Raw genomic sequence first — 23831 nt, 5'->3', positions numbered from 1 at the left:
AGTTCCAAAAAATGAATTTTTCTTCAGATGCTTAAATGCATTTGAGCTTTTAAACAAAAACAATTTATATTCTAATCTAAAAATTTAGGGAAACTCCTTAAGATACTTTGTTCTGGTGTACAATCAAAGAATTGTAATTCTTCTTTAATTGGAAATTTTCATTATTCCTTCAATGGATATTTACTGAGTAGTTACTATGTGCAAATCACTTATTTCTTTAGTATTGCCATTTTATACTACTACTCTATAACCATATTTAACTATCACATCTACAACATTAATTTCGATAGAAAGACTCTAGCCTATTAAGAAATCAACTATAACCATGCACTTTTTCTCATACTAATTACCAAGTAATTAATACTTTTTAAACCATAGTATTAGGGTATCAGGGGACTTCCCTGACTCACAGAAATTATATTAAGATTTTTCAGTGCATGGCTGGCTCCAAGGGAGAATGAGCTCAAAGAATATGTTAGCCAACTTAATAAAAAGAAATAAAATATTCTATCATTAAATACGACTTTATATAAAATCACCCAAGAAAGACATTCGGGAACGATTAGCTTCCATTTTACAATATATGAAAAACATAATATGAAGATACAGGCTTCAAAATAGAAATCCATCGTATATGTATATTCATCAAGTCTCTTTTTATTATATTTATAAAAACTGCCAAACCAAACCTTCTATATAAACTGTTGATCCATCTTGGGATGGTGGTATTGTATCCTGGGTCAAGTCGAACACTAAATCTGAAGAATCATCCGATTCATCTTGTGATGAATTCTTTGTAAAATCCTGTAATAAGTTATAATTATTTTGTTTTACAAAGTTTTATAAAGGTAAATTTAACTGTATGTCAATACTATAAAGATAACCTTAATGATTCAATTACTAATAAGTCATAAAACACAAAGATATTTATTACTTGCTGTCCAAATCAGCATCTACTTGGTAAAGGGTACATGAGAACTCTCTGGATTATTTTTATAATTTTTCTGAAAATCTAAAGTTAGTTTTAAATAAACAGTTAACATTTAAAAATAATGATAATATTACTACCAAAGTAGAGGTTATATTTTGGTACAACTTTTCTGCAAGAAAATTTTGGGAGTATCTAATCAAGGGCTTTAAAAAGTTCATATCCTTTGATCCAATTATTCTAAATAGTCCATTTCCAAGAATTTATGCTAAGGAAATGAAAATATGTAATGGAGAATTATTTATAATGGCAAAAATTAAAAACCTGTATGTCCAACAATGGTGGAATGGTTAAATAAATTAAATAATAGACCATCATGCAACAGAGAGTGGCAGGGACATATACACACTACCAAATGTAAATTAGATAGCTAGTGGGAAGCTGCAGCATAGCACAGGGAGTTCACCTCTGTGCTTTGTGACCACCTAGAGGGGTGGGATAGGGACGGTGGGAGGGAGGTTGACAAAAGAGGGAAGAGTTATGGGAACATATGTATATGTATAACTGATTCACTTTGTTGTAAAGGAGAAACTAACACACTATTGTAAAACAGTTATACTCAAATAAAGATGTTTAAAAAAAAAAAGTTTTTCAGAAACAGCCAATGACAAAGAAATGTTTCCAGTATAAAGTTCAGTGAAAAAAAGAGGACCAGACATCTGTGTATAAAATATAGTCCTGATTGATACACTCTTTATACCACACTAACCACCTGCAGAAAACAAAATTCTCTTGTGTTTCTTTCCAACCCCTGCCTGGCTCTGCACCAAACCTCATACATATCACCTTTATCATGGGAATATAAGGATCCTGCTTGCGTGTTTTGTGCTTACAAGTTGAGAGACAATCAGGTATTAAGAATTTTACTTTGCTACTAAGTTTTCTGTTGACAGAGACTTGTTAAGAAGTTATGGAGACAGATATCGAAGTGACACAAACCATTCTATTCCTAGAATTTGAGGCATAACAGGCAGATTTCTGCATTTGAGCCTTACCATGTATTATATAAAATCAATAATAGCTATATGACTTAATTGTAACCAAGCACAATCTAACTACAAGGTAAATATTTTCTCCAAATATTTGCACTTAAAAATGGAAAATATTCACTAGCAATTGCCAAAATAGTTCTTTAACAGAAGTTCCTCCAAACAAACTTAACACTTTAAATCCTTTCCTAGGTGATAACTCTGGTCAATTAAGTACCACCGCTTCAGAGAGCAGATACATTACTAAACAAATAACTTGTTAAAATAATTCTCCAATTGGGATTTTTTAATATCTCATAAAGTAGTTCAGAAAGATACCAAGTACAATGGTAAGGTACAAAAGGTGACAGACTGGGATTTGGAAGACGTGTCCATTTATTTAACTATGGAACCTTGGGTAAGTCACTTATGAGATTCAAGTTATTCCTTTGCAGCTGAAATAACAGCCACCAATTATTGTCTATCTAAAATGTACTTGCCTCTTTCACAGTATACATGGTCCCAGACTTACGATGGTTCAACTTACGATTTTCCACATTACGATGTTGTGAAAGTGATATGCATTCAGCAGAAACCATACTTCGAATTTTGATCTTTTCTCAGGCTAGTGATATGTGGTTCGATACTGGGCAGTGGCAGCAAGCCACAGCTCCCAGTCAGCCACGTGATCGCGAGGGTAAGCAATCAATATACTTACAACCATTCTATTTTTCACTTTCAGTACAGTATTCAATAAATTACATGAGATATTCAACACATTATTATAACATAGGCTTTGTATTAGATGATTTTGCCCAACTACAGGCTAATGTAAGTGTTTTGAGCACGTTTAACATAGGCTAGGCTAAGTTGTTTGGTAGGTTAAGTGTATTAAATGCATTTTTAACTCATGGTATTTTCAACTTACAATGTGTTTATCAGGATGTAACCCCATCATAAGTCAAAGAAGATCTGTACTACATGTATTCTATTAAGAAGTTGTCACAGCAGTACTAATGAAGACCTAATTTGATCTCCCATTTTATAAATAGGTAAGCTAAAGTTAAGTATGGTTAAGTAAGGTTCCCAGCACAACCCAGCTTGTTATTGATGATGAAGCTGGAATTAGAACAAAGGTCGGCCTTATTACGAAGACTGTGCCTTAAGCTATATCACACTTACTTTTAAAACGGGTAATAATTATGTCCCTGCCTGCTGAAAAGAGTTATTGAGGTTAAAGATAATGAAAAAGTTTAAGAATTTCAGAGAAGGGCTTCCCTGGTGGGGCAGTGGTTGAGAGTCCGCCTGCCGATGCAGGGGACGCGGGTTCGTGCCCCGGTCCGGGAAGATCCCACATGCCGTGGAGTGGCTGGGCCTGTGAGCCATGGCTGCTGAGCCTGCGCGTCCGGAGCCTGTGCTCCGCAACTTGAGAGGCCACAACAGTGAGAGGCCCGCGTACCACAAAAAAAAAAAAAAAAAAAAAAAAAGAATTTCAGAGACAATTCCCTAACATAGTATTCTCAATTCATTTCAGAATATATGTCATCCTCAACTGTGGCTGCATAATAGAATCACCTGGAGATTTTTCTGTTTTAATCTGTTATGCCCAGGTCTCACCCAAGACCAACTGACAAAAATCTCTATTTTTAAAAAACTCCCTAGGATTGGGAACCTGATTGAGTAACTTTGATTAAACAACCATGCCCACAGAAACAAAAAATTCTGAGTTTGGATGAGCTCTAGTTTGTAACTTTTCTAACACGAAAGATATCCCTCCTCCTTATTATTCTTCTTCCCTGGGTCCAACATAGGAATGATTTTCATCTATCTGTATTTAAATAATGATGTTTCCTTTATTGTATTTTTGGTTTGTTTTTCCTTTCTTTCCCCTTATTTTGGCCTAACCGCATGGTTTGTGGGATCTTAGTTCCCAGACCAGGGATTGAACCCGGGCCCACCGCAGTGAAAGCACCAAGTCCTAACCATTGGACTGCCAGGGAATTCCCTGGTTTCTTTTTCCTAAATGCTAGACAGCTTATTACAGTATGAGAAAACCACTGAGTTAATCTGATTCCAGCTAAAATCAAATATTTTTTGCATTTCTTGTAGCCTGCAATCATCAGGTGCACCTATTAATTTTACAAAAACATTAAGAACAGCCTGTGGATACTTAGAGAATCCACGTTTGAGAGCCAGTGGTCTGGGTAAAGGTTGTCATTTTAGAAATGAAGTGAGGCCCACAGAGGTTGTGACAATGCTCTACTTAGGAACAAAGACAGAATCAGCATTCAAGTCTCATTTTCAATCCAGGTTTCTTGGACCATTAGTCCAGGGCTCATATTATGATTGACAATAATTTCAGAATACAGATATAGGTTTTCCAAAATCGAATTTTTTGCTTGAAAGCTCAAATTTTATCATTGGTAAGAACAGAATCAGTTTTCTTCCATGATAGGCATGCTTTGTATATTTCTGAGTACTGAAAAACTGTGTGTGGCAGATAGACTCTAAAGGTGGCCCCCATAATTTCCTCCTGATATTTACACTTGTATAATCTCCCCTTGAGTGTGGGCGGGACCTGTGATTGCTTCTAACCAAGAGAGTATGGCAAAAGTGACGGGATGTACGTGATTATGTTATGTAGGCCATCTTTCCCTTGCTGGCTTTGAGGAAGCAAGCAAGTCATGTTGGGAAGGCCTACACGGCAAGGAACTGAGGACGGTCTCCAGCTGACAGCAGCAAGAACTGACACCTTCAGTCTGACAAGCCACAAAGAACTGGATACTGCCAACAACAATGTGAGCTTGGCAGCAGTATTAACTGATACTGCAGCTCTGCCTGACACCTTGATTGCAGCCTGGCCCAGCAGAGGACCCAGTTAAGCCATACCCTGACTCCAGACCCATAGAAACCATGAAATAATAAGTATATATTGCTTTAAGCTTCTAAGTTTGTGGTACTATTGTTAAGCAGCAATAAATAATTACTCCATGGTGCTTTGTCAGTCATCCTTTCAAGCAAAAATGGCATTCTGTTTAAAAAAAACCAGCTAGTTCAGCTTGCAATTCAATCTCACAAGTGCTTTTCTCAAGAAAAACTTTATACTGCAGATACAGAAATGCTTTATGATGCATACTACCCATTTTGTCACACAGAATATTTAAATAGAAGTGTATTCAAGGGTTGAAAGTTAATAAAATTAGAAACAATTTATTACTTCTTCAAGAATATTCTTAAGTGAAAGTGAAATTTTTCTACTGTGAGTGCTTGGTGGCCACCAATACAAAAACTACTAGTATAGTTGGGTGGCACTGCCTTGACTCATATTAAGGCACCAGCAGTTTCACCCTCCACTGCCTTTGTACCACTAGTGCAAATGTTAACAGAGTGAAAAGGGCAAATGTCTTAGTGTTAGTATGACAATGGTTTTGACCTCACAGACTACTGAGAGTCTCAGGGAACCCCAATGGTCTGTGAAATACACCACTGCTCCAAGGCAATGCTTCTATTTTAAAAGCACATACTTAAATGTATGTACGGATGTGTGTATGTGCATATTTTTAAAACTCTGGGCTAACCTGGATTGAAATCCCAGATCCATCATTACCAGCTGTGTGGCCTTGAGTGAATCATTTACACTCTCTGAGCCTCAGTTTCCTCAACTATAAAATGGGGGAAATAACTGTGCTTACCTCATAAGAAAGTCACACGAATTAAAAGACATTAATTTATATATAGCATCTAGAACTAAGACTTAACCATGTTGACAGACTAACAAATGTTAAATATTACCATTATCTATTATTCTGTTAAAAGTTTTAAAAACTAAACTATGAAAGTATGTTTTCAAAATAAACAGCAATAATGACCTTGGAAAAATCTTCCCAATTAAGAATGCCTGGTTCAGTTTACTGTCTTAAGAATTTTGCCATTATGCAATATTCATTACTGATTATACTTTTTTACTCACCTTTAGATAGCATAGTTTTCAATATTACACCTATTTAATTTAAACATATTACCTGATTTATTGACAGGTTGGATAGTTAGTTCCTGCAGCTATTATTTTGGGTATTGGCTGAGCCATCATAAAGATGGTGACTTTTTTTTTCTTTCTTTATACTCTTATAAAGATGTTAAAAAAATGGTATATATGTGTCAATCCCAATCTCCCAATCACCGACTCCTTGTTTATAATAGCCCTTCCACTTTCCCTTGCTCCTTTTTTTTTAAAACATCTTTATTAGAGTATAATTGCTTTACAATGGTGTGTCAGTTTCTGCTTTATAACAAAGTGAATCAGTTATACATATACATATGTTCCCATATCTCCTCCCTCTTGCATCTCCCTCCCTCCCACCCTCCCTAGCCCACCCCTCTAGGTGGTCACAAAACACCGAGCTGATCTCCCTGTGCTCTGTGGCTGCTTCTGACTAGCTATGTGTTTTACATTTGGTAGTGTATATATTTCTATGCCACTCTCTCACTTTGAAGATGGTAATATTTTCTGATAGTGATTATGTTTCTACTGGGATGATGACTAGCTATGATAGTCCACAATTCTGACTGGGTATTATAATATCCACTGTGTCCCTGATCTAATTCTGTAGTTTTAGAAATACTTACAGGTTTAGACATGTGCTGAACAATATCAGATTTCATCATTTCAGGATGAAAACTAGGCAAGGCAGCCACTGGATCTGATGTCGGGTGTTTGTAGTATTCACTTGTAGGCTTGAAATAACCAGTAACACCTGTATTTTAAAATTACACAAATATTGAATATTTCTCTATACAACCAATTTTGTCAAAATATTTCACTTTAAAATTAAAATAATACAATAATACTATACCTTGACGGACTGTCTCTTTCTTTGTTTCCTTTGAAGATGAGCTGGGATTACCTCTGTTCAAAATATCTGTAAAAATTATATTTATTTAAAAAATTTTTATTTGAATGAAATATATATTAAGATAATAGAAAACACTTTCCAAAAATATATCCATATATAACCAATAGTTGAAGTATATTTTCTTCTCTTAATGGTGACAGGGTTGTATATAGACTTGGGTTACTGTGAGTGGAAATCAAGCCCTTCCCCAATCTCCATGCCACATTCACACCCCTAAAAGCCTGGAAGTTTCATTATGGGCAAGCTGATGGATTATCTGTACCATTACTCTTGACTTCTGAAAGGGATACCATCAGAAACCGCAGACTAAATTGAATCTAGAGTTTACAAAAGTATCTTATATCTACTTACTACACCATGTCAATTTGAGCCTGACATGACCTTCTGGATTAGTTTAATATTGCTCACTCTTATACCCATGTGAACCCATAACTTCTAGGTTATTGAGAAATCAAATGAAAACTTGGAAAATTGCTAATCAGGAGAAGATACAAAGCAGACAAAAAAATCCCAGAAGACATCAAAAAATTTCCTTTTTCCCCTCCTAGTAGAAAAGAACCAGATCTCATAAAATAATTCTATAAAGTAAAGGGTCACACAGAAGTAGGGTTTCTGACTAAGTGCTACAGAAGTCTTCTAGAAGAAAAATCTGCTCATTCAAACAACTTGATATTGTTTTTGTTCAGAAATTCAAGGTAAGTATTTACCCAAGCCATTAAAGAGCTATTCCTATAGTACCTTTTGGTGACTGCAGTGTATCAAACACAAGTTTTTATCCCCCCTCTTATAGTGGTTCTTTTAAAATATTTAGCTCATGTTCCTTGGGCTAAAATATTTTATGGCTCACACATAAAACATCAATAAAATCATTTAAATTCTGAGTTATTTAGAAAAGAAATTTCACTGGGGTCAATTTTCTTTCTGACAGAATCACTTAAAACTAATACAGGACTTCCCTGGTGGTGCAGTGGTTAAGAATCCGCCTGCCAATGCAGGGGATAAGGGTTCAAGCCCTGGTCCTGGAAGATCCCACACGCCACGGAGCAACTAAGCCCGTGCACCACAACTACGGAACCTGCACTCTAGAGCCCACGAGCCACAACTACTGAGCTCGTGTGCCACAACTACTGAAGCCCGCATGCCTAGAGCCCGTGCTGCACAACAAGAGAAGCCACTGCAATGAGAAGCCTGCGCACCGCAATGAAGAATAGCCCCCACTCGCTGCAACTAGAGAAAGCCCACACGCAGCAATGAAGACCCAATGCAGCCAAAAAGAAATAAACAAATAAATTAATTTTTTAAAATGGATATTAAAATAAAACGAATACACATTATTCTAGTTGAGTACTAGTCATCTATAACTGATATAAATCCAATGTGAACTGTCATGCTTTCAATAAGATGATTTGAATAATATTGAAATATGGCAATGTTTCAGTATAAAAATGATCACAGTGACTAGGAAACATTAATAGAATAAAATATTCTGTTCCGCTATCAGCAGAAAATATGCCAACATGCCTACTTCCTTGAAGTCGCACTCCACTTAGCATCTCTCAATTTGACACAGGAAGTGATACCGATAATTAAGCTAAATTAAATTATTCTACCTTTTATAAAACTGAATAGAAGTGCTATTCTAAGTTTAGAGTCAAGAGAAGTAAGAACTAGGCTTTCAGAAAGTTACAAACTTCTCTCTTAACTACACTATTATGCACTGCCATAGTAAGTAAGAAAACACTGGTATGCTGGCTACATTCTTTGGTAAATTCTCCTGGCTTAACAGAAAGTATAATGAGAAAGAATCTGTTTCTTCATTCTCCGCTGAAACTCAGTATGTTGTTCCTCTGCATTTTACACATTTCTGATTGGACATCTTAACAAGTATCAATAATATCTTCACTTTAACATTATAACAATGTCAAGTCTAATTACTCTACCAGAAATCCACAAAGGTACTGGACATATTCTCCTAGAAAGTGTGGATTAAGGATTAAGTGTGCTGACTGCCTGCATCATCCCAATATAGTAATTGAAGATCAAGCCACTGTATATTCTTCATGAATATACAGTAATCAGGAGTTGCTGAAAGATGGGTGTGGCCAGAAGCTACCGGCCATGTTGGTACACAGATCAGCACCTTTTAATTTTTGTAGCCATGAATCAAGATGACTCTGATGAGGCACTTGCCTGGGTGTAAGAAACTCCATCAGAGACTAACACAAACTTATTTTGTAGTCTGATATTTTAAGCAAAGCATTCCAACACTTCCTTTTCCGGGTACATTTGGGCTTGAGGGAAAAAAAGAAAAATTAACAAATAAACAAGTAAATAGGCTACTTGGCTCCAATAAAATTATGATTTCTAATCTCAAAAGGCCTACAATGTTGTTAGGTAACCTTAACCTTTAGGTAATTTAGTTAACATTTTCCTTTTCTCTCATATATTTTTACTTCTCACACCTCCTTATTCAGCTCTCCAACCACATTCTCCCTCTGATTCTCACAAATTCTTACTGACCTCTATGCTCTCTCTCACCTCCAGCTCCTTATAGAGTAACAAGGACACGTAAGACAGCCCCAGGTTTTCCATTAGAAGCAACATCTTATAAAACTTTGCTTCACTGAAAGTGAATGCTCACTTGAAATGGCTGGTTTTGAACTTTGTATCTCTCCCACAAAGATCAGCTCATCATCATCTTCATCCTGAATTCCTTCTACTTTCTTCTGCCATGGTTCCAGCTCTTCTTCTTCACATTCCATGAACAGTTCTGCCATTTTGGAATTATCTAATTTTCAAAAAGAGAGAATTAAATTTTATTTTTTTAATATTTTTTTGTAATACATAGTATGATATTTAAGATGTACTTTAATATTCTGATAGCAATTACTGAACTGATATTTGTCAGTAAATGGTAACAGAAGTATGAAACTTGGAACTCAACCTCTAATATCTAAACTAGTAAAATTAATCTAGCTAGATAGATAATGGATGACAGTAGTTATTCACAGCAGCTAATAAACTGCTGTGAATTGGATCAAATCCAATCAAAGTGAGTCTCAGTTTTATGACTAGAATATGTATATCCATGAAAAGGACTGTACCTATTATCTGAAAACCCCCCACAAACTTCTATATTAACAAAAGGGAGATAAACTGAGAATAAGAAGCAACAGGTGGGACATATGCTAGAAAAACTGAACCAGACTCAGGGATACCAGGCACAGGACAAGGCGGGGATGAGATGCTGGAACGAAAATAGGATAATTAAGTGAGGCTTATTCCATCTTAGAGCAGATTATGCATTTCTCACCTGAAGAAACTAAGTAAAGAACATACTGTGGATACCACCAGCCTACAAGTGCTGACCAATCACACAGAGCCACCAGGAAGCATTTTAGTGTCTCATTCTTAAACATGGATAGACACCCAATAAGCCCCAGAAATATGACTAAAATCTCCAATGTGAAAGACCAAAGTAATAAAATGGACCAAAAGATATTGAAGATAATACAGAGAACAAGAGAAAACATGAGACTGTAATTAGCATTTTTAAAGAGATAAGACAGAAACATTATAAAAAGTAATATTCACAAAGCAAAAAGATTAAAAATAAAATAGCCAAAATTCAGTAAAGAAAAATAAAATGCCAAAGTTGAGTAAACAGCCCATAAGTGGAACTAAAAGTCAAAAAGTATACATATACTAAATAGAGAAGACAAGTTTGTTATAAAATCAATTTCAAAGGTACAACTTACGAATAAAGGCCCAGAAAAAAACAGAGAAAAAAGGAGATATAATCAAAGGAAAAATACAAGAAAAATTCCCAGTTCTAAAGGACATAAATCTCTAGATTGAAAGGGCCCACCAGCACCTAGCACAATGATCAAGAAAAAAACCTACAGTAGATGGACAACTCATGAAATTTCAGAATGCTGGAAATAAAGAGAATATCCTAAAATCTGAGAGAGAGAGAAAGGAAGAGAAGAAAGTTGGAATAATGATTTCAAAAGTCTTAGTAAAAACAATTTTCAATTTAGAATTCTATACCCAGCCAAGATTTTCATCAAACATGAAGTTACATATTCTTTCATCAAGAATAAAGACCAGTGGGACTTCCCTGGTGGTGCAGTGGTTAAGAATCTGCCTGCCAATGCAGGGCACACAGGCTTGAGCCCTGGTCCAGGAAGATCCTACATGCCACGGAGCAAATAAGCCTGTGCGCCACAACTACTGAGACTGTGTGCCACAACTACTGAAGCCAGTGTGCCTAGAGCCCGTGCTCCACAACAAGAGAAGTCACCACAGTGAGAAGCCAGCACACTGCAATGAAGCATAGCCCCCACTCACCGTAACTAGAGAAAGCCCATGTGCAGCAACAAAGACCCTACACAGCCAAAAATAAATAATGAATAAAATAAAAACACAACCTTAAAAAAAAAAGAATAAAGACCAGCAACATCACACAAAATTTACCTCCCATTCACCCTTTCTTTCTTAGGAAGACCCCATCAAAATATGAGCTTTAAGGAGGAAGACACAGAATGCAGAAAACATGACATTCAACACAATACAAAGACAAAGGGAAGTCCCAGGACAATAGCTGTTCAACAGGTCTACAGAGCAACCAGCCAGAGTAGAGACGACCATTACTCCCAGGAGGAATGTCTCTAGACCAAACACACACACACATTAACAATCAAATTGTTAGATTACCTCACAAGTTTTACCATATAGAAAATCAACTTGAGAGGCTACAGAGGGGTGTGAGAAGACTTGGCTATAAATTTTAATAAAATTTAGCAAATTTTAAAAACCAAAAAATTTAAATTGCTGGATATATTTTTAAAAAAAGAAAAAGGAAATGTATCTATAATGTATTATTACCACTGTATCAATACTATGCTCATCGGCAAACAATATTTGTTATAGTCATCACAATAAAAACATCAAATATGATTTAACCAAAAATTGAGATATAACTACATTGGGAGGTGCTTGGGGGGGTGGTTAAGTGTACGAAAACTAAAATCCTCCTATTCCTTAATGGAAAAATCATTAGATAATGGCAAAAACTGATGATTCAAGAGACAGCAGTACATATTTCAAAAATTTAGAAATATGAAACTAATTATTAGAAAAACAGCTAGACTATTCAAAGTGGATGCCTTGCAAAAACAGGGAGTACATAGGCCCAAAACACACGCTTACCTCTCTCTTGCTTGCTCTCTCACTTTTCAAGAATCTGTGGGTATGCAACCTATAAATTTCTGATTGTCTTTTTTTTCTGATTGTCTTTTTTAAACTATGTATTATTTTAAAAAATGCACCCAAATTAAAATAATAGCAATCAAGACGGATATAAGTGGCACTAGATGTATGGAGTAAGATGTGGATGGGGTAACAACTTTGAAAAAATAAAAACAAAACAAAATAATAACTCTAGAGTTCTGGCTTAGACAATGATATCCTTTTTTTATTAGACAATGATATCTAAAATTTATCTTTTAAATTAAATAATTTCTAAAGGTAATTTTACTAGATTAAAACAATGTCATTTCTACTTTTGACTCAAAATTAAAAGGTACTATGTGAATATAATGATTTGAGGATGGCATACAAAAGAAACACTTTAATAAATTGGTGCTATTTTCTAACTAATTTTTAAAATGTAGGGCTTCCCTGGTGGCACAGTGGTTGAGAATCCGCCTGCCGATGCAGGGAACACGGGTTCGTACCCCGGTCCAGGAAGATCCCACATGCCGTGGAACAGCTGGGCCCGTGAGCCATGGCCGCCAAGCCTGCGCGTCCAGAGCCTGTGCTCCGCAACGGGAGAGGCCACAACAGTGAGAGGCCCGCGTACCGAAAAAAAAAAAAATGTAGTTTCCACTTCTATACAAATAATTTCTTAGCATAGTGTTGTTTAATGCTTAGTAGTTCATCTACCATAAAACAAAATAAAAAAATCTTCCACCCTTCCAAATGTAACCAATTTTAAGAACTGATCTCTTTCCTAAACCTTACTTAAAAAAATATATACAGAATGCTCTAAGTGAAATAATTAAGAGTGTAATTCATAGTTTAGCATTTGCATATTGTGTCCCTCAGAGCCCTCATTTGTACTGTTTTTTCCATCTAAAATACCCTTCCTTCTTACCTTATACTGACCATATTATTCAAGTATAGTAGAAAGAGCATGGACTTGACATCAAATTGAATAGTTCAAATCTTCATTGCACCATTTCTAATGTAACTCTGGAGAAATTACTTGAATCTGTTTCCTCACCTAAAATATGGGTGTAATATCTACCTAACAGAAGTGGTAATGTAGATTTAGGGAAAAGCTATATGAAGTATCTAACTTCAAGCAATACTCAACAAAATATTAATTCCCTACTCCTTCCCAACTCTTGGTTCAATTGTAACTCCTCGATAAACTATTAGACCCTGTTTTTCTTCCACCTTTTACTACACTGACAGCCTATGCCAGGCAATTCAGAATATACTATATATCATCTCAAAATGCTATTTCTTTCTTTTTTTTTTTTTTTTTTTTGCGGTATGCGGGCCTCTCACTGTTGTGGCCTCTCCCGTTGCGGAGCACAGGCTCCAGACGCACAGGCTCAGCGGCCATGGCTCACGGGCTTAGTTGCTCCGCGGCATGTGGGATCTTCCCGGACCAGGGCACGAACCCGTGTCTCCTGCATCGGCAGGCGGATTCTCAACCACTGCACCACCAGGGAAGCCCACTGCTATTTCTTAATGCGTCTTAACTGTACATGTCTAATTCCAAAGTAAGCTCCTTGAGAGTAAAGAACGTATTTTCTTCTTCCTTTACATTTCCTTTTACACACAGTAGTCTACTGGATATGCAGTATGCACTTAACGTATGGTAATCTAAGGGCTAAGGAACTAGGCAAAGTCAGGCAATGCCGAATTTTTAAAAATGAGAGACCCATGTATACGGATAATAAAGAAATTTATATCTACGGTAATACCACGGTCTTAATGCCATGTTGATACATAGGTCTTCCTCATTCTTTTTAACTGGGTACCGACACTGTCAATATATTCAAGATAGATGGCTGAGTAAAAAATTTTAAGGGCACATAATAGCATATATAGTATGATCTTATTTAGAAATTATTTATTTTTTTGTCTATGCATAGAAAAAAGTTTGTGATTACATATACCAAACCAATAATAGTAGTTATCTCTGGAAATGAGGAAGAAACACTTCATTTCTACTTTACTGACATTTTTATTGTATGTAGTTCTTTTTTACTATGGTATTACTTTAATAAATTGAAGTGTTTTTGTGTGTTTTTTTTAACGTGCCCACCTCTGTCTCTCTCACCTTTTCTCATGAAGCAAGGTTATCAGTACAAGACCCAAGTACACTAGTATCACTTGCAGCAGCAATACTTACTTTTTGGTTGAAAAGGGCTGTCGTTGTCCATCAAGTTGCAGAGTCACCTAAGCATTAACACATGACATCCATCAATTTTATGAGTCACTTTAAGTAACACCAAATATACTGAAACATGACACTTGGAATTCAGAAATCTTTGGGTCTAATTTCAATCTCCAGAAACTCACCATGTGACTCCAGACAAGGTAGCAAGTTAGGTCTTAGTTTTCTGCCCTATAAAATAAAGATACTTACTATTAGGGTGGCTTTGTTAAATTAAATGTACATACATTAAATATTTTTCTCTACAAAATGTTTACCTTTTGAGTTTGATATACACATGCTACTCACTTTCCATAATTGGTTCATTCCTGAATGAATGAAAATTTCATAAATAAAATGCTGAATGTAATAAGCATTTATTATTATTTGAAGAAATCTAAAATTATTAAATTACAAATAATTTTTGAAAGACACCCTTCTGTAAATGAGTAATCACCCTGTAATACATGCTTTAGTAAATCTGAATTCTGAAATGCTAAGTAACATTAATCTTTAACTGTTGTTCTTTACATTTCAGAAATAAATTAATATTATAAAAAAACACATTCAAAGAAATTTTTAGGTTTTTTTTTTGGTTTCTTATCAATGCTAACTGAAAGGAACAGAAAATTAGTTGGATACATTTTATCATAGACTAACTCATTAAAAATAATTACTCATTGCCCTCTGTATTCAATGTAATGTGGTCAGTTCTAGGGAAAAAATTAAGATGAATAAATCATAATCCTTGCCTTCAGAAGTTTACAATCTAATGTCTATGTTTATTTGGGCTTTTTTCAAAAGCTGTTACATTAAACATCTTCAAAAAAACAACATTTAAATTGCTTTCTTTAAAACAGGAATTTCTGTTCTGAATTCTCATGCACATACACATTTTTTTACATACAAGATAAACATGCTTAAAAAACTATTTCAGCTATTTAAAAAAGTTAAAACTTAAACATCAATAATCTAAAGTATTAAGATAAATAGAGTTAACTGAGTTTCCACATTTGTCATTATCCTCAGAGTAGCAAAAGCAAGCTTTCTTGCTTTTTCCAATTCCAAATCATTTAGACCAAATTAGATCAAAGGAAAAAAAACGACTTTAACTCCAGAAGAAGTTACTGGTATAAATGTTTGAACTACTATTACAAGAATCTCTAGTGAATTCTGTACTTAAGTAAATTCCCCTATTTCTGAGGTTTGGCTATTGAAACCTCTGAACTCAATTATTTGAATAGTTATTGCTTGTCCCTAAACGAGAATTAAAGTAATGCATATGTCAAGTAGATAAATACATGACAATTCTTGCTCAGCATTAAGGACCTACTGCTATGAAGAATACAGAACAGGTTTTAAGAGTCACAACTGTACAGCATTTGAGACTCCTATAGAATCCTTTTATTAAATGATCATATACAATATCTATTGGTACAAATACCCTAAATTGGTACTAAATGTACAAGTAGTCTATATAAACAAGTCATATCCACTGCCCATGACTACAGCGGTACCTTCTGAGGCTAAAGCAGTCACCAAGGAGCCTCAATTGGTACATTCATAAACACTCTCAGATGCCATTAGAACCATAACTTCAGTCTAAAGCTGTGCTATCCAATAAGGTAGTTGAGCCCCCCCCAAAACTAACAATTTGGTGGCAAGGCAAGGAATTCCATGGGACATTAAATCTGTTAGAGAAATGGAATATCTAGCAAAATATGCAAGAAGTTATCTTAGAATCCCTGTAAGAGCAACTCCAAAGGGTCTCTAGGTTCTGCAACTCAGAGTTGGCACCAAAATAAGCGGAAAAGAACTCTCCACCTCAGCTATTGACAAGTAACTGAGTAATTCCAAGTAACTGATTAATGAAAGACTTCTTCCAGCACAACCCATTCAGTTTTTGGAGACTGCGTGTATAAATAATTATAATTATAATTAACATATATATTTTTTGTTTCAGCTTTTATACATCTAAAATTCAACTATCTTTTAAGAGTTAATTCTACAAAAATTAAAAAAAAAATTAGTGGATTAAAATAGTTACAATAGTAAATTGTATGTTATGTGTATTTTACCACAAAATAAAATATTTTAAAAGTAATAGATACAATTTCACACCCACTAGGATGGTTATAACCAAAAAGACAGACAATAACAAGTGTTGACAAGGGTATGGAGAAATTGGAACCCTCATACACTGCTGGTAGGAGTATAAAATGGTGCAGACACTGTGGAAAACACTTTGGCAATTCCTCACAAACTTAAAGTTACTATATGACCCATCAATTACTCCTAGCAAGAGAGAATTGAACACGTATGTCTACACAAAAACTCGTAGATGAAAGTTCATAGCAGTATTATTGATAATAGCAAAAACAACCCAAATGCCTGATTAATGGAGAAACAAAATGTGATATATCTATACAATGGAATAATATTGTCATAGAAAGGAATGAAATACTGATATATACTACAAAATGGATGGATGGACCTTGAGAACATTATACTAAATGAAAGAAAGAAAGTCAAAAAGACCACATATTGTATGATTTCATTTATATGAAATGTCCAGAAATGGCAAATCCATAAAGGCAGAAAGTAGAGTAGTGGCTGCTTAGGGCTGGGAGGGTTGGGGTAAAATAAGGAGTGACTTCTAATGGGTATGGGGTTTCTTTATGGGGTGATTTAAAAGTTTTTTTGTTTTTTTAAAAAAATAATTTTATTTATGTACTTATGGCCGCACGTGGGCTTTCTCTAGTTGCGGTGAGTGGGGGCTACTCTTTGTTGTGGTGCGCAGGCTTCTCACTGCGGTGGCTTCTCTTGCTGCAGGGCTCAGGCTCTAGGCGCTTGGGCTTCAGTAGTTGTGGCCCATGGGCTCTAGAGCACAGGCTCAGTAGCTGTGGTGCTTAGCTGCTCCGTGGCATGTGGGATCTTCCTGGACCAGGGCTCGAACCCGTGTCCCCTGCATTGGCAGGCAGATTCTTAACCACTGCATCACCAGGGAAGTCCGAAAATGTTTTAAAATTGATTGTGGTGATGGGTGCACAACACTGTGAATGTACTAAAATCATTGAATTGTACATTGACTGGATGAATTGTATGTTACGTGAATTATAGCTCAATAAAGCTGTTAAGCATATAATAAGCTGGTAGGATATAAGCCTGGTGGTGACGGAAGTCCCTATGTGGAGAAAGACTACCTAAGAAAGACGCCAACAAAGAGAATAGCAAAACCATAAGATTATGGAGTAGAGAAAAAGAGAGAAGGACAGGGAGGCATTCAAGTTCTTTTGCTACCATTTAAACACCTAAGCCATGCTTGGAGGCAAAGTAGCTACTAGAACTTTTCAGTTAAGACAGGGAATAATTGTTCATTTCTGGTCAAACTACTTTGAGTTAAGTTTCTGGTACTTTACATTCAAGAGTAATAACACACTTTCCAACAAATTACCCCAACATTTTTGAAACTAACAGACCTCTGGGAAAATACTTATAGTCCAGATGGTACAAGAAAGCTCTAAAACAACACATTGTTTTGCTGTCTAAAAAATTAACATAAGCATACTCCAAGGATCATCTGAATGACTACCTTATAACGAAGCTCAGTCACACAATTTCAGTACTCACATTTTTAAAAACTGAGATATAACTGACATACATTATATTAGTTTCAGGTGTACAACACAATGATTTGATATATGTGCATAGTGCAAAATGATCACCACCGTAAGTCTCGTTAACATCCATCACCACATATAGTTACAATTTTTTTTCTTGTGATGAGAACTTTTAAGATCTACTCTCTTAGCAACCTTCAAATATACAACAGTCTTATTAACTGTAGTCACCACACTATATTACATCCCCAGGACTTATTTTATAACTGGAAGTTTGTACCTTTTGACCACCTTCACCCAATTTTGCATCCCCCCTCCCGCAACCACCAATCTGTTCTCTGTATCTATAGAGTATGTGTGTGTGTGTGTGTGTTTTTAAAGATTCCCCATACCAGTGAGATTATGTTATTTGTCTTTCTTTGTCTGACTTAGCATAATGCCCTAAAGGTCCATCCATGTTGTCACAAATGGCAGGATTTCCTTCTTTTTTATGGCTGAATAGTATTCCACATTTTCTTTATTTGTTCATCCAAAGATGGACACTCAGGTTTTCCCATGTCTTGGCTATTACAATAATATTATAACATTATATTACAATAATGCTGCAATGAACATGGGGGTGCAGATATCTTTTTGAGTTAGTGTTTTTGTTTCCTCTAGATAAATACTCAGAAGAGGAACTGTTGGATCATACCAGTACTCATGTTTTTGTCTGTATTTACTACTGCATTGTCATCAAGTACTATCACTTTTACTGCTGCTGGCTAATAATAAAAGAATAGAGGGAGGGAATATCTAAATGATGCATTTATACTAAATGCAAGGAAAATGACAGTATTTATGGTTAGCTAGAGAAATGAAGGTACTGAAAAAGTTTAAACAGAAAAATCTTGCTACTGTTTAGATGGATATGAAAAACTCAAAAAAAGTAGTCAGTGACTTTGTTTCACCAAAATACATTATTCAATGTATTAAAGTTGATTCCAATGGCATTGATTTTGCAGTTTTGATTATTTTGTTTTATGATTGTACAAGAACTCTAAGAATATTTAAACATTTTAACTAAGAGGGTGTCTGTGAAAATGTTTTCCTTATAATAGGAATTAATTGGTACCGTACTCAGATCCAAGAAATACTGGATTATACCTTGGTTTCTTAGACAATTTCACCGGCACCTAAACAATTCAAACTCTCAAACCAGGTTTTGGGAACAAATCACATATAATTTAGAAGAAAAATATAGACTCATCATCTTTTCTTTGTCCAAGAAGTTTTTATGTTGTGGAAATGATTTATTTTTTTGAAAGCCTGAACACATGATGTCCAGGTACATTTTGAGCAGATCTTTAATAACTCTACTATTTCCCCCCTAATTTAAGTTTTCAACTTTTGTCTGTTGCCTTTCATACTTCATCTATATGTAGAAAATAGCTAGTTGATGCTAAGATCTAAAATTCATTAGCATAATACTTTGCAAAGATTGTCTATATTTTATAACATTTTAAAATTAGCTCTTGGGATTGACCACCCCTCTAATAAAATTTACTTTCTGCAAAGTAATTTTTAGATCGTATTCAGGGTAAAGATTTTATCTATAAGATGTTTTTATTGTAATTGACATGTAAAAGATATAACCTGGAGAAAAGACAAATGCATAACTGGTCTTTCAAAGACAAACTATATAATAAATGTTTTAATAAGTTTAGTAAGATATTCTTTAAAAACTTATTTATTTATTTGGGTGCACCGTCTCTTAGTTGCGGCAGGTGGGCTCTTTAGTTGTGGCACGTGAACTCTTAGTTGCGGCATGCATGTGGGATCTAGTTCCCTGACCAGGGGTCGAACCAGGCCCCCTGCATTGGGAGCACGGAGTCTTATCCACTGTGCCACCAGGGAAGTCCCTTTCATAAGATATTCTATAATCGCTAATTCCTAAAGTAACTTCAGGGAGTATATATTCTTAATTAATTCACATTTTATATGAGTAAAACTGAGCCACTGGGAAAATATCAAGTAAAAACATGGAGCACAATTATGGGAATACTGGACATAGGGGCTGAATAACTGAGTGGGAATTTGAAGTCTACCACTTTCTGGTTGCCAAACCTATAGGATATTTAACTGGCCTCTTTTTTTTTTTTTTGGTGGTACGCGGGCCTCTCACTGCTGTGGCCTCTCCCGTTGCGGAGCACAGGCTCCGGACGCACAGGCCCAGCGGCCACGGCTCACGGTTCCAGCCGCTCCGCGGCATGTGGGATCTTCCCGGACCGGGGCACGAACCCGTGTCCCCTGCATCTGCAGGCGGATTCTCAACCACTGCGCCACCAGGGAAGCCCTAACTGGCCTCTTTGAACTTAGTTTTTCTATCTGTAAAATAAAAACAGTAATACCTTCTTTGCAGCACTACTGGAAGGTTAAATGAAGCACATGAAAAATTACTGTACAATACTTTGCATTATTTTGTTCCACTTTTCCTTCTTTACTGAAAATCATACAAGCTGATAAATATAAGCACTAAAAAGAAACAAAATTCTAGTTCATGTATAGAACTGTTAAAATACTGTCACAAATAAAGAACACCAGATCAGTAGTTCTCAAACTTTTTTGGGCTCAGGTCCACTCTTCATTCTTAAAACTTATTGAGGACCCCAATGAGCCTTCTGTTTATGTGGATTATATCTATTGATACTTACCATATTAGAAATTGAAACTGAGAAAAAAATTAATATATATTAATTTATTTAAAGTAATAAGCCCATTACATATCCATATAAATATTTTTAATTAAAATAACCAATTTCAAAAACAAAAAATTTAAGGAAAAGAATGACAATGATTTACATTTTTGCAAATGCCTTTAATATCTGTCTTAATAAAAGACAAGTGGATCCTTTTATCAGCTTCTGGCATGTATCTTTTTGTTCTTCTAAGTATATACAAAGAAGTACACCATGTCTAAACACTTATTAAATACCTAACAAAACTGGTTTCACGATTTCTTTATTCTTATGTAAATTATTTCTAAAATGACTTATAATATAAAAGCTGAAATAAAAATTGTCCATTGGACCCAGATGGTACATAGGGATGACTACTTTTCCTGATATACTCAGTATTACTAAAAACACTCCTTAAAAGAAAACTGCTTTGCAATGAATGAATTTAAAAAGTCTAGACACATGTTTGATACAAATTACTGAGTAAAACAAGTCTTCTAGGGTCATTATTTAAAACAACCTGACTGAAAATCATATATATTTTAAGTCCTTCTCTGAAGCAAGAAGAAAAAATATTCAGGGCTACATATTTAATTAGTGAATATGTCAAATATTTCTGATCTTTGAAAAGTCACTTTTGAAATAAAACGCATTTTCAATATAAATTTCCAATATCCTATCTGTCACTAAAACTATGGGTTACTTTCTATTCACAAAAATTGCTATTCATTTAGGTACTGCCCTTGTCAGAGGGGTGGGATAAGGAGGGTGGGAGGGAAGGAGATGCAAGAGGGAAGAGATATGGGAACATATGTATATGTATAGCTGATTCACTTTGTTGTAAAGCAGAAACTAACACACCATGGTAAAGCAATTATACTCCAATAAAGATGTTAAAAAAAAAAGAACGACAGAAAAATTGGGGTATGGTTCTAAATGTCCTCTTGAATTAAAAAAACAAATTGGATAGAAGAGGAGGTACAGAATTATATATCCTTTCCCCTTACTCTCCTCTTCCACTAAGAAAGCTGATGCTGAGAAGTAAAACTCTGGGCTGAAAAAATCAGATTGGACTAGAAAACTTAACTGGGGAAAAGGGGTTGAAGAGAAGAAGCTGAAATTTGGATCCCTTCAACGTAGAACTTTTTTCAACTTTTCAACATGCTTGGAAATAATATTATTATTTAAATACTAAAAAAGTTGAAAAGATATGAAGTCTTTTTAAAATATTTTACTGAAGTGTAGTTGATTTACAATGTTGTGTTGATATGAAGTCTTGAATATTTTAAATATAAAGGGAAAGAGAATTGAAAAGTGTTACTTATATATTTTAGGTGAGTCTCCATGCTTATTCTCCTTGACCACCTCACTCTCGTAAAAAATGGATCATAATATAGTGAATTGAGCATTGGGTGAGGAGTCAGAAGACCTAGGTTCGAGGATTGGTTCTATCACTCCTAGCCACATGACCTCGGTAAAGTCTCCTCCTTGAGGCTGTTTCCTCACCTTCTAAACAGTTCTATCAACACCCCACAGCCCACCTCAAAAGAGGTGACAGCCATGAAATATACAAATGCAAAATACAACTGCCGTGGGACTCATACAAATGTTAAAACATCAAGGGCACACAGCCTTAATTTTATAAGCAACCCAGTGTCTTCATAGACTTAGTACAACTTCTGCTTAAGGAGACAGTTTGAGTTTTCACTGTAACCCCCGCCAAAGCAAGACACATCACAAATGCTAAGACCAGACTACTGTAGTTAAAACTCTACTTCTTGGTTTTAATTTTATGTTTAATGGCACTAGAAGGCATTAAAAATCACAGTTCAAACCGGAAAATAATAAAAGCAAAATTTAAGTTCACAGATTAAAAAATCTTTGCAAACAAAGAGAACTCCTTGGATGTAGACCTCCTGTGCTTGTAGAAGCTGGTTCACTTGACATTTTCTTCTCAGATTTCTCCTTTTTAAAAAAAGCACTAAAACTTGAGATAAGTTAAGAGGAACTCCCTCCGTGTCTAGAGAAGGATAAAACCTCAGGATGAGATAATTTTTTCCATCTCATTAAATAAAACCTGTAAAGATCACTGTTAAAAAACTGTGTCTCTAACTCCACGTTTCTCCTCAAGGGCTCTTCTCCTCTAGACAATAACGGAAAGGAGCATGATTTCTATGACGAAGGAGCGAAGTCCCTTTGGCAAGAACAAGGGTGTGAGCACTGAATGACCAATAACCTGGGTGGGGGGGGGAATCAGGACAGAAAGGAGGGGCCCTAGAGGCCCTGAGGCCAGAAAGTTCGGAACCCTCTCTGGTCTCTATTCCCAAGACTGAAGAGCCTGTGGGGATGGGCGGGTCTCGCCAAACATCGGCATCATATATACAAAAGACCAAAGGGAGTTGCCTTCAGAAAGAAAAGCCAAAACCGGGCTGGGACCGACCAACACATAGGCCCCGGAAGGTGAGGAGGCAGCAGTGGCAACCCAAGCGGCCCCGGCCCTCAGGCCGCCAAACGCTGCCGCCAAGCTTCTACCTTTCCGAGATGCCTCCCCCAGCCGGGCTGGTGCAAGATGGTGGCCCACCCGCCACCGCGCCGCCAAGTCCGTCCCCTCCCCCGCGCCCTGGGCCATCCTGGCGACACACGCCAGCATCCAGACCCTCGACCTGCAGTCCTCACGGCCGGGCCACCTCAGCTGCCCTCAGAGTACGATGGCCATAGCCTCGCGGGAGAGCCCCTGCCTGCTTCCGCGCGGCGCAGGCGGGGGCGGGGGACACTTACCGCGAGCAGAGCAGGTCGGCCTGACTGGGACTCGGAGGAGGAGAAAGAGGAGGAGGAAAGGGAGGAGCGTGAAAACATTAGGCGGCGGCCACAGCCACAGCCTGAATCGACTCTCAGCGCGGAACGAGCGCCTCGGAAGAGGGCAGAAGTATGTAACTACGCGCGCTGACTCATGGGTAGACGCCAGCTTCTCCCCCGCCCCCCAAACATCCGGGTTTCTTTTCTAACTGACCAGGGAGGGCGGGCGCGGACATGTGCGCGGCCTTACATGTTCTCGAAGGCACCGGTGCTCTGCCTGCGGGTGGTGGGCTGTGGGCCACATTCCGCGGGTCAGGGCGAGGGTCTGGGCTGATGCCTATCTCCTCGGCCATACCACTGTCTAGCCCGTGTTGCA

The 23831-nt window shown here is 36.5% G+C and overlaps 1 protein-coding gene across 3 annotated transcripts in view; it reads right to left on the bottom strand.

Moving 5' to 3' along the window:
• The window catches only part of ZNF280C (zinc finger protein 280C), a 53974-nt gene extending 30383 nt beyond the window's left edge, over positions 1 to 23591 (bottom strand). Inside the window, exons 1-7 of one of the 3 annotated variants that reach the window (XM_059050947.2) lie at positions 23438 to 23591; positions 14469 to 14514; positions 14299 to 14345; positions 9511 to 9657; positions 6810 to 6875; positions 6583 to 6710; positions 690 to 804 (exon numbers count right to left, since the gene is read on the bottom strand). In XM_059050947.2, the coding sequence (XP_058906930.1) occupies positions 690 to 804; positions 6583 to 6710; positions 6810 to 6875; positions 9511 to 9657; positions 14299 to 14329 (487 nt within the window). In that variant the 5' untranslated portion in view covers positions 14330 to 14345; positions 14469 to 14514; positions 23438 to 23591. Of the gene's footprint in view, positions 1 to 689; positions 805 to 6582; positions 6711 to 6809; positions 6876 to 9510; positions 9658 to 14298; positions 14346 to 14468; positions 14515 to 20635; positions 20654 to 23437 lie in introns of those variants that run through there. The other 2 variants (XM_067024234.1, XM_067024235.1) reach the window with 2 other exon arrangements.
• Between the last annotated feature and the right edge of the window lie 240 nt (positions 23592 to 23831).

The sequence above is a fragment of the Kogia breviceps genome, chromosome X (genome assembly GCF_026419965.1).
Source record: "Kogia breviceps isolate mKogBre1 chromosome X, mKogBre1 haplotype 1, whole genome shotgun sequence".
NCBI classification, from domain to species: domain Eukaryota; kingdom Metazoa; phylum Chordata; class Mammalia; order Artiodactyla; family Physeteridae; genus Kogia; species Kogia breviceps.
This window is presented reverse-complemented; position numbering and strand designations above follow the sequence as displayed.